Below are 18,886 nucleotides of genomic sequence, written 5' to 3' on the forward strand. Positions count from 1 at the left end.
ATCGCAAACAAAATCCTAAAACAAATTCGGGGTACAATTTATAGCCTCACCACCGCCTGGCATACAATTCTGATCGGAGAAGTTACGGTGCGGCGAGTAATTGAAAGTCCAGAAATCCACATCCATTTTTATATCTGTGATTGATTGATTAAAATAATATGAATGATAGATAACAAGACAAAAACAATTTCTGCTGAAAACGATATCCCACCACTCCGACGAATCATTTGTCATCATCCACCAATATTCCCTTTATTATCAATACACACTATACGAGGTTGCAAGAAAAACACCACTACCAGAAATTAGTGTTTCTAGCTTTAAGATTTCAAGAAACAGAGAGATGTTTTTCAAGGTAGCAATTTCGAGCTTGATCACCATAGCCACATCAATTTATTTCCTCTACTATTTGCCGCCATTCCCTCACAAACCCTATTACCACTCTCTCTTCACATCAGACTCACTCTCCGACAACGAATCAATCTCCAACCATCTCTACACCCTCACGCGCCGCCCTCACATAGCCGGCTCAGAAGCCAACGCCGAAGCCGCCGCCTACGTTCTCTCCACCCTCTCTTCCTACAGCATCCAATCCCACATAGCATCTTACCACACCGCCTTGACTTACCCAGAATCCCGCTCCCTCGTACTCACCCGCCCTTCTCCGGACCCGCCGGTTCGGTTCAGCCTCGAGCAGGAGATTTACGAGGGCGACCCGTATGCTGAACCGGCCTCACAGGTGGAGCCCACTTTCCACGCCTACGCTAAATCCGGCACCGCCGTGGGCCCCGTCGTGTTCGCGAACTACGGCCGGGTCGAAGATTACGCCGTCTTGAAACAAATGGGCGTTAATATATCCGGCGGCGTTGTTCTCGCGAGGTACGGGAAGATATACAGGGGCGACATAGTCGAGAACGCGTACGCGGCGGGGGCGATCGGGGTTTTGATTTTCACCGACAGGAAGGACTACGGCGGAGGTGGGGCGGCGGAGGAGAAGTGGTTTCCCGACGGGAAGTGGATGCCGCCGAGCGGGGTGCAGGTGGGCTCGGTGTACGGTGGTGCAGGCGACCCCACCACGCCGGGGTGGCCGAGCAGTGAGGGGTGCGAGAGGATTTCCGACGAGGAAGTCGAGAAAAGCGGAGATGTTCCGTTGATACCTTCTTTGCCGATTTCGTGGGCTGATGGTGACGTCATTATTCGGACAGTTGGCGGTGAAGTTGGGATTGGTGATGATTGGCAAGGTGGGAAAGATTCCCCTGTTTATAGAGTTGGCCCTGGACCTGGTGTTGTCAATTTGACTTATAAGGGGAAACAAGTCATTAGCAAAATCGATAATGTCGTTGGGATTATCGAAGGAGCCGAAGAACCTGATCGGTACTTTTTAAATTTTTTTTATTATTATTTATTACAATGTTATTTTTCAGACGAGATTTTAATGTTTGGACAACTGATTTTGGTAGGTTTGTGATTTTGGGTAATCATCGGGATGCGTGGACGTTTGGAGCCGTTGATCCGAATAGCGGTACAGCGTGCCTTCTTGAGGTGATTATAATTGCATATATGATTTTGTGATAAATGATAACTTGGGTTGATATGAAATGGAATATATATAGGTGGCGGAAAGAATGTATAAGCTTCAGAAGAAGGGGTGGAAGCCTAGACGAACGATTGTATTTTGCAATTGGGATGCCGAGGAGTATGGCTTGGTCTCTCTCTCAATCTCAAACTCGAGTTATTTAATTGTGAATAATAAGTAAATAGAAAAATATTGATTGATTTAGTGTTGTTCAGATAGGATCGACAGAATGGGTTGAAGAGAACCGAAATATGTTGGGATCAAAGGTGGTGGCTTACTTGAATGTGGATGTTGCAGTTGGTGGACCTGGATTTGAAGCATCTGCAACTCCACAGCTCGATGGATTACTCGTACATGTTGCTAAGCTGGTATCGAGCCGAAATAATATGATTTTGATTTAATTAATTGATATACAATGAGTAAAGTTGCAGTGATCGGTGATGAATCACTAAATCAAGTATGCCGGATAAACCTCTAATTAATAATTGATTGTTGTTAATTGTTTCGTCTAAGAATCGTATCTTCTTTTAAGGTTACGGACCCGGACAACTCGTCACAAACAGTGTATGATTCCTGGGTTAGCTCCACAAACAATCCTAAGGTAAGTGTTTGATATGCAAAAAAGAAAGAAAGAAAACACGAGTTTAGACTTTAGATAATATGCTTCCTAGTGTACAAATGTTATTGTAAATTACGGCCATCCCCTGAGGTTAGGTCAAATTACGAAAAAATCCCTTGTGTTTGGGTAATTACAACCACCCTCAACTATGAATCTTCTTACATACACGCCCAACCTTGCGGTGTCAAAATTAATGGAATCTTCTTGATTACGTCGAATATTCTCCAGTTTGTACCCGTTTTATCTCATTCGAGCTCCACATTTTAAAACAAAATTATCATAAGATGTGTCTATTGGCTTGTAAATATCAGATTGTGGTGCATCAATCAGAAACTACATTTTTACACAAAACGGGTACAAACTAGAGAACATTCCACAGAATCTTGAATCTTGAAGACTATATTTAATTTGACACCATAAGGGTGGTTGTAATTACCCAAACATAAGGGCATTTTTGTAATTTTAACTTACCTCAGGGGCTGGCCGTACCTAAATGTCCGATTTCCTGTTTTTTTCATTTAAGTATATATGCTGATTTTAATGTTGAAGATGGGAAGACTAGGAGGTGGAGGGTCAGATTATGCAGCCTTTGTACAACACATTGGTGTTCCTTCAGCTGATTTATCCTTTGGAGGAGGTAATAAAAATCGGAGAAAGCTATTTGTAATTATCTATACTGTTGGGTGCGATTTCATCCGTTAGTTGCTTTAGGAGATGAACGATTTTTTGAAATATTATTTGATGACTAATTATCAAATCCAGGTTATCCAGTCTATCATTCAATGTATGATGACTTTACATGGATGAAAAAATTCGGCGACCCAATGTTCCAAAGGCACGTAGCAGGTTAGTCGTACTTTCCTTAATAATAAGAGATTTAATTTACATGCATTTCTTTAAACCAGCGTAATCAACATGAGCGAAAAGAACATGCCAGAGATAGAATTTTATACATATTTAGAAAAAATAAAAACAAAAAACGTGTCAACTTTAATACGAACGAGCACTAAAATTATGAACTTCATTTTAATTTTGGTTGTACCTTCAAAATTGATTTGGTTATTAAATGTAATGTGCAAGCAGTGGCAAGTCTTTGGGGTTTAGTTGCACTCAAGCTCGCAGATGACGAACTTTTACCTTTTAACTATCACTCTTATGCCCTCGAGCTTCAGGTATCGCTGTGCCACTGCATTATCTTTCACTATATATACTTTGGGCTGTTAATAATCAATTAAATTCAAATTCTCAAAATAATTCATTTAATTAATTATTGAATAACTATTTATTTTCCACTACCATATAATTATTGAACTCCTTATAATATTCTCAAATATTACATTTAACCACCGAATAATTTATTTCAATACACACGTATACAAGAACATAATATAAAAAAAATCCACTGTATCAGAAAAGTGCAGAAGAGTTGAAAGATCGAGCGTTGAACAAGGTCGTAACCCTTGTTCCACTGCTCAAGTCAATTAGTGAATTCGAAAAAGCAGCCACTAAGATAAACGATGAGAGAGAGGTAATGCTATACTTTATACTCAATTAATTTGCATGATACTTATGGAAGGAATATGGTCTCCATTAACAAAAATAAATTACAATTTGGTAGGCATTAATCGAAAGCAAAGGATGGAAATCAATGTGGAAAGACGGCCATAAAATAAGAGAGTTGAACGACAGACTCATGATGGCCGAGCGTGCATTTACAGACAGAGAGGGACTTTCCGGAAGGTCGTGGTATAAGCATTTGGTGAGTTCTTTATTTATTTATTTATTTTGCTTTAATTTATAATTATAAAACTATCATTTTTTTGAAATAAATTTTTTTTTTCAGATATATGCACCATCGAAGCACGATGATTATGGTTCAAAGTCCTTTCCCGGGATAGATGATGCAATTGAAAAGGCGAAGAGCGTGAATACCGCCGAGTCTTGGCTTTCTGTACAACACGAGATTTGGAGAGTGGCTAGAGTTATTACACAAGCTTCGTTGTGCCTCGTTGGTAAATTAACGTGAATATTATGTTACATCATGTTGCTCCAATGGATTGAGAAAAACGGTGATTGCATTTGGCGAGGAAAGTTCGTTTACTGAAGAAGTCGGTCGACAGAGGTCAGAAGCTCGGCCAAATTGTATTTAATAATCCTGAATTCCGAATTAGTTCCAACGTTTTAATAGATACTTCCTCCATTCCATTTTATTTGTTGTTAGGTTAATATACACACATTAATAAAACTAATAAATATACATCAATTATAGAAAAAATCTTAATAAATTGACTAGAAAAACTCTCATTAATTGTTTCACTGTTAATTCTCTTAAGTGTAGTAAATGAAAAGTTGATAAAAATACAATAAATGCTTCATAGAAATTCTACGGTAACAACTATTTTGAAACAAAAAAAACTCTCTAAAACGACGAACAAATATTATATTTGCATATTATTCTTATTTCCACGTCTACATTTTCCTCGGTTTCGAATCGAGTTCTATTAGTGATACAGATTGTGGAGCAGCTGCGTAGGAGAAACGCAGGTTTTGGGCCTTTGTAGTTCATATGAAAAATTATGATTAAATAAAAAGTACCAAATTTATTTTATTAATAGGTGTCACTTGATTTTAGTCAAAATAACATGAATCAACCAAATAATATTTAAAATGAAAAAATTAAGGTAAAAATAGTCCATAGTGAAAATAAATACAATCATACTAGACAATAATAAGGTTACAGTACTAGACAATAAGATTGAAAAATTCAATTTAATTTTTGACTTTGACCCAATCAAATCATTTTATATGAAAATTAATTATGATCGACATAATTCAGATAGTGGAATTATGTAGTCGTATTCTCTGTAGAGTAGAGAGTAATATCAATACAATAGGATTCAATGTGATTTTTGACCGGCCATGATCTAAATCAAATCTCATAAATTACAAAACATCACCCAATTCAAATCTTAAAAATTACAAAATATTTAAATTGTTGAACTTGTAAATATTCTTTCTAAATGCAATTAAAATGAGCGCAACTGATATTCGTATGAAAATACGATATTCAGAATAAATTGCGAAACGGGAATAGTACATAATAATTTTAATAATGTTACTTTTTTTAGCATGTATAAATGTTACTTAATACACTAGGTTGCGGAACATGAAATTTAATTGGAGGGTAAAATGATTTGATGACAAAAAATTGGGTGAACTTAATCGGGTAATTTTTCGTCTTTATGAACGCAAAATCATAAACATTTACTTGTCGATGTCTGTAAAATATATATGTCTAGACACGTGTATAGTAAAATACAACCCGATAAAGTTCGGTACAAAGAATATAATGAACAAAGTTTAACCCTATATCAAGACCAATTAAATTTGAAGAGGAATTAAGATTTCACATCTTACCAATATCCAGCTAGATTGTTCATCACATTAGTAGTCAACGGTCAAAATTAGAAATTACGGTGACATCACACAAAATTTAGTAAATTTGCAAACGCAGTCAATGTAATACTAAAATATATCAAATTAGACACAAAATTTAAAAAAAATAAAAAATAAAAAATTCTCATTAATTTTTCAAGTAACCCTATATAATAATGGTGAACCACCTCTAATATATATGCAACATTTCGCATGACAGAATCATACATCTTTAACCATGAATCCTTATACACACTTATTCCATCGTCTTACATTCGTTTTTCTATTTACAATGAATGTAATAATCATTTGCAACAGCAGCAAAGTCGTGGTAATGAAATCATCAAACTCAAATAAACAGTCGCCAGTCACGAAGAACGCGACAAAACTAAACTACTCGGAAGATCAATTCACAAAGTGGGTGAAATATGTCGGGAGCCGCAATCATCCGTCTTCCACCCGCAACAATTACTCTGCGAAGAAGAATAATGCGATGGAAGTCCCTTCTCTCACTATTACGGTCGATCAAAATCCAGAATATGGAAACTTTAGAACAATCCAAGATGCAATCGACTCTATCCCGATGGTCAACCTTGACAGAGTTGTGATTAATGTTCATGCAGGGATTTATACGTAAGTGGCGCTTCTTGATTAATTCATTTAGAATTTAAGTTAATTATATTCATTTAATTTGTGGGATACTTGACCTCTTAGGGAGAAGGTAACAATACCACCAACGAAATCGTATATAACAATACAAGGTGCCGGAGCAGAAAACACAGTAGTTCAGTGGGGCGACATGGCCAAGAATACAAATGGCACATTTTATTCGGCCACTTTCGCCGTAAATAGCCCGTTTTTCATAGCCAGGAATATCACATTCAAGGTATTTTACATCCTTTCAATTCTATATGACAGTTGCATATAAAAAATAAATCTTGTTTAACCGTTTCTGTGAATTTGATACAAGAAAATATTTTGTGTCTATTAAGGGTTTTTTTTTAGATCTTTTAATAAATCTAGTAAAACCTAATTAATTTATTGGAGATGTCATTGTTTATTTACTTCTTTAAAATATGTCAAAACTACATTTATTGAAGATTTGAAATTTGAAATATTTAATCAAAATCATATATATATTGGAGATAAAATTTAACATTTTAGTAATTTCGAACCCATTCAGTCAAACACAGGATTTGTGTCCTAATAATAATTAACTGTACTTAGCAATATAACTATAAATATGTTTTACAAGAACACCACTCCATATCCTAATTAACCAGTGGTTTAATTAAAATAATGCAGAATACGGCGCCGGTTCCCCCGCCAGGAGCAAAAGATATGCAAGCAGTGGCTCTTCGAATATCGGCAGACGCTGCAACATTTGTTGGTTGTAAATTTTTGGGGGCGCAAGACACTCTCTTTGATCACGAGGGTAGGCATTATTACAAAGATTGCTACATCCAAGGATCTATCGATTTCATCTTTGGCGATGGTCGTTCGTTTTTTGAGGTATTGTTTTCATTTTCTCTCTCTTTTTCTTTGGGTCGATGCACAAGCGTTCTATCTAGAATGCCGCCACCCAATTTTTTGAATCGATATGCCTTTATCATTTTGCTAGTTGTTTCGTATTAAAACAATAGCATAAAATATACTAGAATGAATTATAGCATTAGCGTAACATAATTGTTTTTGACAATTTCAAAATTGCAATTATTGTCACTAAATTCTTGTGTAACATATTTTTGTCACTAAATTCTTTTTTATTGTGTTGTATTAGTTATATGGCTATGCTGACAACCGCCTATTTTTTATACTTTAATTTTGTTTAATTAATAATTAATATTTTGTGTTATGTCAGTATTAGTATATTTTTATTGTAATAATATTGAAACATTATTTGATGTTGTAATTACTATGGATAGTATTTTCTTATTGCATCAAACATAGCTATTCCACCAAGATTTTTTGCTTTTTTTATCAAATACATTTCTCCCCTTATATAAAAACAACAATTATTGATGATATATCCAGAATTGTGAGTTGCACTCAATTCCACCCGGAGGCGCGTTGACAGCACAACACAGAGATAGCGAGTCGGATGACTCAGGTTTTGTCTTTGTCAATTGTAGAGTGACGGGTTCAGCGGCAGTGTACCTAGGTCGGGCATGGGGTTCTTATTCTAGGGTCGTGTTTGCCTATACGTACATGCATAGCATCATCATCCCAAGGGGTTGGCATGACTGGGGTCGCAAATCTAGAGATTCGTAAGTCTTCTCTTTTCTTATCGGAGGATTAGTTGCATGCTACACGTGATTATTTACATCAGATGATTCTTAACCGTAGATGGAGTTAAATAACTTCCTACTATGCATACACACACATGGTGGCATGTGCAAATTTACAGTTAACAATCACCTGATGTAAATAATCAGGTGTAACATCTAATTTCTTCTCCTTATCTCTCTCTCACGCACACAATCACTTGAAAAGTTATTTTGTAATTATTAGTATGCATAACACAAGGGAATTGAATGCAATAAACTCAATCTGATTTACTTGTCGACATTATTTAAATGTCACGTCTAATTAATCATAACTGACGTTATTAATCAAACAAATTCATGTTAGGGTTTTATTTCACCGATAATATTTAATTTTGTGTTAAATGTACAGGACTGTGTTCTATGGGCAATACAAATGCTCCGGACCTGGGGCAAAATTTGCAAAAAGAGTTGAATGGGCAAAAGAACTTACGGATGAGGAGGCTAGACCATTTATTTACCCTGACTTTGTCGATGCGTCTCAATGGCTCAACATATAGTCTAATTACATATGCATGGGTAAAACATATTTTACTTTTGGTGTTTTTGAAAGGGACGCATTTTTTTCCGTTGTGCTTCAATATTTTAGAATCATATATGGAGAATTGTAGAACAATATCAATGAATAAAAGAAATAAGATCATATATCAGATAGATGCTCGCGAATCGAATTTTATTTTATTTTATTTTATTTGGCGTGTTTTATAATGGTGTTACAACGCGCACACGCACAATATACACACACACAACTTGGATCAAAAATAGGATCAAGAATGAGAGAGGTACCGCTCAACTAGCTAGAAAGGTTGCAGTTTGCGGATTCATATGTTCTTTAGAAAAACATTTGTCCATACTTGGTGCTTGTAGTTCTAAGTGTGTTTCTCACCCGTTGTGATAGATAAAACAACACAATAATATCATACTTGGTGCTTGTAGTTCTAAGTGTGCTTGGTGCTAAGTGCCACTTAATTCTTCTCACTCATTGCTTTTAGGGCAAATTACAACCACCCCTGGTGTAAGTTCAAATTATGAAAAAATCCCTTATGTTTGAATAATTACTATCACCCTCTCAACTACGTATTGTCTTACCAAAAAACCCCTCATCCAGTAGGTAAATTTAATATCGTAAGGGTGAACGTGTTATCCAAACATGTTGGTTTTTCTCGTAATTTGATCATCCGTGAGGGGTGGTCGTAATTTGCCCTGATTTTGTAATAAAACCCTAAATAGTACCAAATCAAAATTTTAATTTTGTGCCCATAAACATCTAGCTTTCCAAGAAACACCAACTATATATCAGATTATGGCCTATGGGACAACACGAAGCAATACAAACAGAGACATGTATATATAGATACATATGTATGCATGTACATCTGGTTGTATAAACAATACGTTGGCCTGAAGAGATTTGGATTCCTTAAGAAAGAAGTGGACCGGAACAGAGAAGAAGAAGGAGACGAAGTACAGGGGATCGTGACGTCATCATCGTACAAAGGTAGATTAATTGGGTACATTGATCTCTCAATTAGACAGAAGATAATGGTGTCTTCTTGTCTGACCAAGCTCTTTCGCAACGATTCAAGATTCAGCAAACTGTCGAGATAGTTGTCTTGCCCCATTTCAGATTCAGCCATTGATTGTTATGAACTATTGGTAACAAACCTTTTTTCTTTGGGGTAACAAACTAACAACATATAAAATATTATTACCATAACTGCCTAACTGGGATACCAAGAATCAGTGGTGAATTCAGGATTTTTGCTAAGGGTGTTCGAAATCGGGTGGATAAAAAATTTAAATATTACTTTAAAAAAATAGCGAACCAAAAATTTACGATTTGCAAATTTTAGGAGAATTTTGGAAATATTAAAAGAGAAAAGAGGTGAAAAATGTTAAGCAGTGGTAAATAAAAAGTGCACTTGATAAGCAATGTGCACTTTTCAATCTAACCCTTGTATTGTTTGAAATATTAAAAAGCACACATATTATATTTCAATGGTGTGGACCATTTTGAAAAAAAAAATTAAAATTTGAGAGGCGCAGATATCGAACTTGGGACCTATTAATGTATGAAGAAGCCTTTTACCACCTCAACCACTAACCATTTCAGTTAACTTATGTATAACAAACAGTACTAGCCAGATCCGCCACGGCGAGGAATGCCCTTTTTTCTTGTAGTGGCAAATATAATGAAAAAATAGAAGGGGTCACTGTTCAAATATCCAATGTTTTGAAAATCGAACCGCACATTGACTCGAATAAGTTACAGGGTCACTGTTCAAATGGTTCCACCGGGATCCAGCAGGTTTTTTCATTTTTTATTTTATAATTATTTATACATAATTTCTATAGTAAATAAAACATATTTTCGTGCGCATACATTAACTCATTACTCCTTTTCAATTGAAACGTCAATCAAATTTATTTTTCTTTTACACTAATTCGGTTAGATTTAGCACGACCCAACAAGGCAAGGCCGAATTGAATTGGGTTCATGTACAAAGAGGAAATAAAGCCACATGGTATATGTGACGAGCAAATAAGCGACGAGGAGACAATAGGCGACGAGCAGGCGAGCAAGGCGAGCGACCAGCAATAACTGACGAGTGGGAAATGACAAGTGCCACCTCATTACTTAATTACTAAGGCTTGGACTTAAAGTCACTTTATTAAGTAAAGTGAATGAACTCGTTGGAGTCCACAAAAATATATTTACTATAAATAGAGGCTTATATCATCTTCTTGAGGGGACACAACAGTCGGCAATAGTAAGGAGAAATAACAGATTCACTACTCTCCCATCTTTATTTTTTATCGAACATATTATGAATCTGATCAGAGGTGTTCTGACTTAAGCTTCGAAGTGCTAACGCCGGGAGCACCTCTCCCGCTCTTTTTACAGGTTAAGCGACGAACAGGTCTTAGACGAAATCAACTCGAGGATGCCGGGTCTCTTGAGGCGATCGAAGAAGCTGTTATAACCTTCGATCGAGCCAAGAATTGTTGATCGAACCCGCTCGTACCCCCACACGAGTCCGGTCATTCTCTGTATTGCAGCAATCTGCAACCTTCATACAAGCATAAACTCTACAGCCCAAACCCTCCAAAACATTGCATACATATTTTGCATAAAATTCAATCAGGTCGGATCATACACAAACAACATATCAACACATATCACACCAAATCATTTCGAATATTAAAAAAATTATAATCTAAAATACATGTTTTTCAATCTCAAATTTTTTTTACCACTTGGCAATAAAAAGATGTTGTTTTAGCCATTTTATTTCTTCATTTAAAAAAGACACAATTTTAGACAAAACAATCCAATTTTCACTTGAATTGTAATATCACGGTTCAATTGGTCAAATCAAACAAGACAATAGTTCGTAGTTTAACCAGTTCAACCCGCCAATCTAGTCCGAATTGCAAAATATGGAAAATATGGACACCAAAATAAAGCATTTCAAAAAAAAAAAAAAAAGGCTTCAATAATAAAATCAACTAGGTAAAATCTGCACCCAAAGAAAAAGAATAATAATGTACTATTTTTCCCTCACAAGAAATCTCTCAATTGGGGTAGAAGTTATTTTGTGTAACGAAATCAGAAGACCTAGCAAGGTTACCCATGACAGCGTTCTTGAAAAGAACAGTATCTTGAGCTTGTGAGCAAGACCTCTGCATTCTAACCCCACTCAAGCTATTCCTCGACTCCATCATCTCCTGCAGTGTTAGCCTTCTTCTGGGCCCCACCACCACTTCTGCCCTCTGCTTCGGTGCGCTTTGTGACCTCACTTTCGCCTTAAACGACTTCGTTTTCGCCATGTAATTTGGCTTCTCCCCTCCGTACCTCCTAAATTCACTCTCCGTGCACGCACTCTTCGCTGGAGTCACAGTACCTCCGCCCCCGCCGCCGCAGACGCAGGTCGAAGTGGCGAATCTCGGCGTGCTCTGCGCGGTGGAGAAATGGCATTCTTCCCCCATCATCAAACCCCACTCCAGATCCGGAATGTTTCTCGCTTCCGCCACCGGCAACCGTGATTTCACCAAAGGAGAATTATAAATTGTCTTTCCGAATGAATCTTCCCCGCCGGAGTTGGCCCGCCGGGATCTCGATTTGGGCCGGCAGCCCATATCCACCTCCACGATTTTCGGGCTCTCTTCTACTGTTGTTGTTGGGCAGTGCTCGCTTCTTTCTAATTCCTCGTACTTTTTCTCCTGCAAAATTATTTTAATTAATATTAAAAATAAAAAATAAACATTAATTAATAAATTAGTTGCAATATAATTAATTAAGTAATTAAACTAACCAGAGAAGTTCGGGCTTGAAGAAACTGCAATGGTGGGAAATTATCTTGGTTAATGTTGACGGGCCGTGTCCGCATTTTGTGGGCCCGCACACTTTTCTGGGCTCTAAGAAGAGCTTGCATGCTGTAAAGTGTGGCCGCCGCTTCTTTCCGAACCAAAAATCCTCGTACTAGTGCTTGTATTTTCACCAGTCCCCTCAAAGCCCGAAGTGCTTTTCTCGCCTTTTTTTTTAAGCCCGAATAACAGAAGGGTTAATTACGAATGACATTTGAAATGACATCTAACTAACATTTGACGTAAGTGCAAAAAAAAAAAAACAAAAATTAAAAATAATTCGTGAATTATTGAATGTACCAGGTATCCACGAAACAGTGTCTGAATCTTGACGGCAGCCCACTTTTCCCGGCTCCCACCAAACACTACAGCCGTACCACGCCCCTGGCTTGTTAGCCTGACCACCGCGACCGCCGCCTGGGCTGCGGCCACGGCGGCGTCGGCTGCAGCGGCGGTGGCGGCAGCGACTGCTATGGCGTGCTTGTTCTGGTCCCTGTCGCTGTCGCTGTCGCCGTAGAAAGATCTCAGCCAGGCAGCCTCGGCGGGGGTGATGTTTGGGGGTATTGTTGTCGGGTTGTGGCAGAAACCGGCTGCGGCGTCCCTGCCGGAATATTCGTTTGTGTCCTTGTCTCTAGACTTTATCCCGAAGAGGTCCTTGAACCACCTCGTGGCTCTTCCCATATTTTAATTTTCCGGCCGAATTACTTAATTTAAAAAAATTAAAAAAAATACTAAGTTTATATATATAGGTGGGCTGGTTTTGAGGTGTTCAGGACGCAGAATCTAGGCTGCTACACTTCATGGAAAAAGCTGCCTTAAAAGAAACAGTGTTGTTATAAAAAGAAAAACAAGAATTCAAAAAAGTAAATCTGGGATTCTACATAAGAAGAACCACCGCAGACTAGGCTGCTAGAGAGAGAGAGAAATGAAGAGAGAGAAAGTGAGAGAAGGGGTTGAAGGTTAAAAGCAAAGACAAATAATACAGCTTGCAAAAATATTGAGGATTTTGTGATGAACTGAATAGGTAAAATAGGTACGTAGCAAAATTGGAAAAAGTTGAGATAAATTGGGGATGGGGGGGTAAAGGTTTTGGTGAGTGTTTTACTAGTAAATATGGCCTCACAGGTGCATTATTATTTGTGTACTGCATATTTCTGGAACAAACACACCTACATGGGATTCATCATCATATTTATTAAAAAAGAAAAAAAAAAAAAAAAGGAGATGGTGAAATTGTGTAATACCTGGTGGCTCTTGGGTTAGTTCTTTGAACTCTTATCCAAATATATATTATTATATTTATACGCAATGTTTACACAGGCTGAACTATGGGTTATATAATTGGAATAAGTTGTATACAAATGCTGAAGATACGTACAATCGGTAAGAGCAAGTGAATATGTGTCAATTGACTCAGTCAACGGTCTCTAAATAGAATTTGTCACACATAAATAGTTTAGTGTGCCTTTATGTTTCTGGTATGGTTTTGCAAATAATTATACAAGAGTGTGTGTTTATCTAATTTTTATTTTTTCAGCATAAGAATTGATATTATATATGAAATTTTTCGATTTGGATAGAATTTATATTTCTGAAATTGTAATTTACATTTAATTTGCAATATTGTATTGTTGTTTACTTTCTATTAGGTGAGACTCTATAAATTTAACATTATTATTTTGTACTTTAAAATCTTGTTTTGCATTTATGCAGATATTGGATGAAGAAGGATTGCATGAAGTACCTTAATTTCTGTTACTCTAGATTTGATAATGTGTCTTCTAAAAAAAATTAAGAAAATTGATCACTGTTAATATATATATACATTTTATATTGATAAATGTAGGTGTAGTTTTACTTTCATGTTATATAGAAGTTGTTATTATTTAAATAGCACTTCTTGTTTAGTTAAAACACGCTGTTACATGATTGGATATAAATATCCAATCCATTTACATTGTAACGGTAACTTTTTCACAATTCTGTTAGATGAATGAAGTCTTCAACTTCTCCGTATCTTCTTCTCCCTATCTTCTTCTTCTTCCTTCATACTGATAATCAGTAGATTTACATGGTATCAGTTTAGTATTTTGATTTTTCGCTTCCGCACATTCATCAATTGATCAGATCGCGATCAATTTCTTCAATTGTTTTTCAATTCGACATTTTGCGAGTTCTGATTTCTCATATCCATGGCGGCAAATCGGCGAGTTGATGATGTTTCCAGTCCGTTCTATTTACATCCGTCCGATGGCCCTGGGTTAGTTCTCGTTTCGCAGCTACTCTCTGAAGATAACTTTGCCTCTTGGAGTAGAGCGATGCAGATTTCGCTTACGGTGAAGAACAAGTTAGGTTTCATCAATGGTACAATCACTGAACCGAGTCGAGACGAAGCTATTCTTCACAATGCCTGGGTACGTAATAACAGTATTGTTATTTCGTGGATTTTGAATGCTGTGTCAAAAGATATTCAGGCCAGTATCATGTACTCTGATTCTGCTCACGAGATGTGGAATGATCTCAATACCAGATTTTCACAAACAAATGGTCCGCGAATTTTCCAATTACGTCGGGAATTGTCTAATCTGACTCAAGATACGCAATCCGTTAATGTGTATTTTACGAAATTGAAGGCTATTTGGGATGAATTATCCAATTTTCGACGATCTTGCACATGTGGATCTTGCACTTGTGGTGGTGTTCAGAAGCTTAATGAACATTAGAATTTAGAACATGTAATGGCTTTTCTCATGGGGTTAAATGAGTCTCTTACTTCCACACGTGGCCAAACTCTTCTCATGGATCCATTGCCGCCTATAAACAAGGTTTTTGCTCTTGTTTCTCAAGAAGAGAGGCAGAGGTCTATTCATTCTTCCCATAATGAAGTGCAGAATTCTTTAGCTTTCTCAATTCGTGGTGATCAATCTGTTCAGCGATCTGTCCATAATCAAGTTTACACATCTGCACCTAAAAGAAAGGAAATAGGATTTTGCACTCATTGCAACATCTATGGGCATACGATTGATAAATGCTACAAGCTACATGGATATCCTCCTAGTTATAAAACCAAACCACGATACTCTTCTTTGCCTCAAAGCAGATTTTCTGTTAATCAGGTTTCTGCCATGGAGTCTCCACTCGATTATGCAGCTTCATGGAGTACTTCTAAACCATCTTTTGTTTCTTCTGATCCTGTTTTGGCTGACATGTCTGCTGCTCAATGCCAGCAATTGATGGCATATTTCTCTAATCAAATGGCTGCCAAGCAACAGGTTCCTACTCAGCAGTCTCATGGTGATGAGGCTGAAGCTGCACACATTTCTTGTGTGTCAGGTATTTGTTTAGCAGCTTCACTTCAAGCTTCTTTTCAGCCTCATTATTGGATCATTTATTCTGGGGCTTCATAAAACTTTATTTTCTTCTCTTCATAAAGTCAATTTTGCTAGAGTTATATTACCACATTGTTCTCTGGTTGTTGTTGAGTATATGGGAGATGTGTGTTTATCAGATGATTTGATTTTGAAAAATGTTTTTTATGTTCCTTCTTTTAAGTTCAACTTAATATCTGTCAGTGCTTTGCTTGACAACTTGCCTCACACAGTTATTTTTGATTCTACTTCCTTTCTTATTCAGGACAAGTTCTTGAAGAAGATTGGCAAGGGTAGCAAAATTGATGGTTTATATGTTCTTCACCCTCACAATGGTTTTACTGATATTTTTTGTAATAAAGTTTCTGCCACTGTTTGGCACAATAAACTTGGGCATATTCCTCAGTTGAAGTTAGATCTTCTGTCTACTAAATTTTCTTTAGTCATGGATAAGCCTAAGAGCAATTCCTGTTGTTATATTTGTCCTATGGCTATTCGCTTTTCTTTATTCGATTTTAAAAATCAATTTAAAAATCTTTAACATTATCATTAATTATGATTGTTATATTACTATTTTATATATAATATACTATGTTATAGCTGTTATCGAACTTTAATTTTATTAAGAAAAAAAATATTTATTTTTGTATTGTTTTGAAAAAATCTAAAAAAAATATTTCTCTAAAGTTGAAATGAAAATTAAATTTAAAATATATATATATATATATATATATATATATATATATATATATATATATATATATATATATATATATATATATATATATATATATATATATATATATATGCGGTAAAATAAAAAAAATAAAATAATATATTATATTTCTCAAAAAAGTACATTAAGCTTTTCATTTTGTAGAATAATAATTTTTAAATTAAAACAATAACTTTTGACTTGATAGGGGTAATTGAGTCTTTTCCAGTTTTCTATTAAATGGGGTTATGTGCTAATTTCATATCATTAGGGGGTTATGTGCAAAATTTCAAAACCACAAGGGGGTTATGTGCCTAATTTCATACCATAAGGGGGTCATGTGCAAAATGTCAAAACCATAAGGGGGTTATGTGCCTAAATTCATACCATAAGGGGGTCATGTGCAAAATACCCAAACCACAAGGGGTTTAAGTGCTATTTACCCAAATTAAAATTCTAGTTTTAATTCGGCAGACTCTTCTAATGCATAGTGACGTGACAGTTTTACCCTTAATGAACATTTATTTTTGTGAAATAAGGCTAAGGAAGTCATGAGCTGCTCATTCGATTCCCTTCTTCCCCATTCAAACCCTAGCCCTTCTCTCTACCCACAGCCCCTCCGCCCTCCAAGCGCCGCTCCCCCTTCATCTATTTTGTTCTGTCTCTCACTCTTCTGTAACGACGAGAAAAAAATAATCGAGGAGATCAAAAACCTCACCCAATCAAAAACCTCACTCTCTAGGCCTACCACCTCGACCGGCCAAAATGGGGCGTAAACGTCTAATTGTACAATGGCTCCCCGACGACTTTTGCCACGTACATAGCGGTGCTCGACCAACACAATCGGATCATGGATGGTGGCCGGAGAAGCGGTGATTGTGTGGGAGGCGATGGACGAGTCTGGAGCAGCGAGATTCACATATGAGGGGGCAGCCGTTGTTGTTGAGTCCTCGGCCGCCGCCGAGTTCTGAGGATAAAGTATATTTCTCCCTATTTCTCTATCTCTTCTCGATTTCAGTCATTTTTCTTGTGCAAAATTCAATTGCATCCGAAGAAGTATATATATATATATATATATATATATATATATATATATATATATATATATATATATATATATATATATATATATTGTGGGAATACAAGTTGTTTTGTAATTACAAGAGACAAATTATGCTTTTTTTTTAATGATCATTGGATTTTTTTTTCATAAATAATAGCTTTTTTTAATATAATTTATTAAATATGACTGAGCTACACTGTATAATCGAGCAAATATACAATTTTAAGTTGAAAATATAAAAACCGGTAATATGAAGCAAGAATATGACCATAGTTGACTATAGTTATATTCAAAATAGTAAACATTTCCTGGAAAAAAATTAAAAAAAATTAATAAAAAAACTTATTAAAAAAATAAAAATAATAATAAAAAAAAGAAATATTAAATGCAGTCTAAATAATGATATATGTTGATTATGAAAGGTAAGGGTATTTTCAGTAAAAAAGTGCTAGGGGTATCACAAAGAATGAATTTTAGGAATGGACCTACTCTTACATATTTTCATTATTAGGTGTTTATATCAAATTAGCCCTTAAAACAATTCATAAATAGACAAATGATAAATAGGTCCATGATAAACACACTTAATTAAGAACGGGACATCCTTTTTTTTTTGTTCTTGCATATCCACCTCATTCAAACTTATTTGCGAATAAAGAGAACTCTTTCATATATACCAAAATTACCCTCAGCTCCTTGAAACTCTAATTCAATTCCAATTTTGTGAGTTACACCCCAAATTGGCCTAATTTCAATAATTAACCAATAGTGACCACCACCGCCGGTCTGACACTGTTGACCTTTTCTTTTTGAATTTTCTTTTTCCGAATTTAGGAAATCCCCTCACCCCACCCCCCCCCCCCCAATCTAGAAAGTATATGGAAGGAAAATCTCCTCCAAAAAAATAATTTGAGAAAATCTCTTTAGCTCATATTCCACGAAAATATTATTTTTGCATTTCCAATAGTACCCTTAGGGGTCTTTTGGTTGGTAGGATGGGATTACAAACACATGATTGGTTATTGATTATTGCACTATTCACCACTATTTAGTAGGAAAAAAAACTTATTTGGTATGAGGGATTATTAATAAGGGATAACTTAAATTGATGTTTGGTTATAATGATTATGATTGATTATTCTTGAATTTACAAAACAGCCCTTGGTCAAATTAATTTCATTGACTCGTAGAAGCGTTTAAGCAAAAGCATTCTCAACTTATCCTGCACCTCAATAGATGTACATTTCATGGTCGTGGGAATACGAAAAAAATTCGTGCAAAAATTCGAAGTAATTCTTAATAACACGAGCACAATATCACACAATATTAAATCGAAAACGAACTTAAATAGAGTTCCAAAACTGCACTTAGTTAGCTAGGCGATACTCCCGTTTTACATATAGTTTCATTTACATGCC

The 18,886-nt window shown here is 36.0% G+C and overlaps 3 protein-coding genes and 1 pseudogene across 3 annotated transcripts; 3 read left to right on the forward strand and 1 right to left on the reverse strand.

The window, feature by feature from the left end:
* On the forward strand, positions 1 to 4,470 carry LOC105969297 (Peptidase M28 family protein). The gene is made up of 11 exons (XM_088824940.1): positions 1 to 1,374; positions 1,461 to 1,542; positions 1,614 to 1,706; positions 1,792 to 1,944; positions 2,109 to 2,177; positions 2,745 to 2,832; positions 2,958 to 3,041; positions 3,279 to 3,367; positions 3,607 to 3,723; positions 3,814 to 3,954; positions 4,039 to 4,470. Exons 1-11 carry the CDS (start codon positions 344 to 346, stop codon positions 4,219 to 4,221), a joined length of 2,130 nt encoding a protein of 709 aa, XP_088681066.1. The 5' UTR covers positions 1 to 343; the 3' UTR covers positions 4,222 to 4,470.
* A 1,359-nt stretch (positions 4,471 to 5,829) lies between these two features.
* Positions 5,830 to 8,645, forward strand: LOC105969242 (putative pectinesterase 53). Its single transcript, XM_088824941.1, has 5 exons — positions 5,830 to 6,263; positions 6,345 to 6,516; positions 6,936 to 7,142; positions 7,665 to 7,897; positions 8,307 to 8,645. Exons 1-5 carry the CDS (start codon positions 5,869 to 5,871, stop codon positions 8,452 to 8,454), a joined length of 1,155 nt encoding a protein of 384 aa, XP_088681067.1. The 5' UTR covers positions 5,830 to 5,868; the 3' UTR covers positions 8,455 to 8,645.
* A 2,779-nt stretch (positions 8,646 to 11,424) lies between these two features.
* LOC105969313 (protein IQ-DOMAIN 25) lies at positions 11,425 to 13,640 on the reverse strand. The gene is made up of 3 exons (XM_012994065.2): positions 12,623 to 13,640; positions 12,271 to 12,489; positions 11,425 to 12,178 (listed from the first exon to the last, which is right to left on the reverse strand). The coding sequence occupies exons 1-3, from the start codon at positions 13,001 to 13,003 to the stop codon at positions 11,531 to 11,533; spliced, it is 1,248 nt and encodes a 415-aa protein (XP_012849519.1). The 5' UTR covers positions 13,004 to 13,640; the 3' UTR covers positions 11,425 to 11,530.
* Positions 13,641 to 14,514: 874 nt separating this feature from the next.
* Positions 14,515 to 15,987, forward strand: LOC148767418 (uncharacterized; annotated as a pseudogene).
* The last annotated feature ends 2,899 nt before the right edge of the window (positions 15,988 to 18,886 follow it).

The sequence above is a fragment of the Erythranthe guttata genome, chromosome 10, assembly GCF_056151865.1.
Source record: "Erythranthe guttata isolate IM_541 chromosome 10, IM_541, whole genome shotgun sequence".
Classification (NCBI taxonomy): domain Eukaryota; kingdom Viridiplantae; phylum Streptophyta; class Magnoliopsida; order Lamiales; family Phrymaceae; genus Erythranthe; species Erythranthe guttata.

Excerpts from the sequence above, each read along its gene's own strand:
- LOC105969242 (XM_088824941.1), top strand. The coding sequence starts at position 5,869 with ATGAATCCTTATACACACTTATTCCATCGTCTTACATTCGTTTTTCTA. Across the intron at positions 6,264-6,344 it reads GTTCATGCAGGGATTTATAC|GGAGAAGGTAACAATACCAC; the intron begins GTAAGTGGCGCT and ends TTGACCTCTTAG. Across the intron at positions 7,898-8,306 it reads GGTCGCAAATCTAGAGATTC|GACTGTGTTCTATGGGCAAT; the intron begins GTAAGTCTTCTC and ends TTAAATGTACAG.
- LOC105969297 (XM_088824940.1), top strand. The coding sequence starts at position 344 with ATGTTTTTCAAGGTAGCAATTTCGAGCTTGATCACCATAGCCACATCA. Across the intron at positions 2,833-2,957 it reads TGATTTATCCTTTGGAGGAG|GTTATCCAGTCTATCATTCA; the intron begins GTAATAAAAATC and ends TATCAAATCCAG. Across the intron at positions 3,042-3,278 it reads GTTCCAAAGGCACGTAGCAG|TGGCAAGTCTTTGGGGTTTA; the intron begins GTTAGTCGTACT and ends ATGTGCAAGCAG.
- LOC105969313 (XM_012994065.2), bottom strand. The coding sequence starts at position 13,003 with ATGGGAAGAGCCACGAGGTGGTTCAAGGACCTCTTCGGGATAAAGTCT. Across the intron at positions 12,490-12,622 it reads CACTGTTTCGTGGATACCTG|GCGAGAAAAGCACTTCGGGC; the intron begins GTACATTCAATA and ends TTAAAAAAAAAG. Across the intron at positions 12,179-12,270 it reads TTCAAGCCCGAACTTCTCTG|GAGAAAAAGTACGAGGAATT; the intron begins GTTAGTTTAATT and ends ATAATTTTGCAG.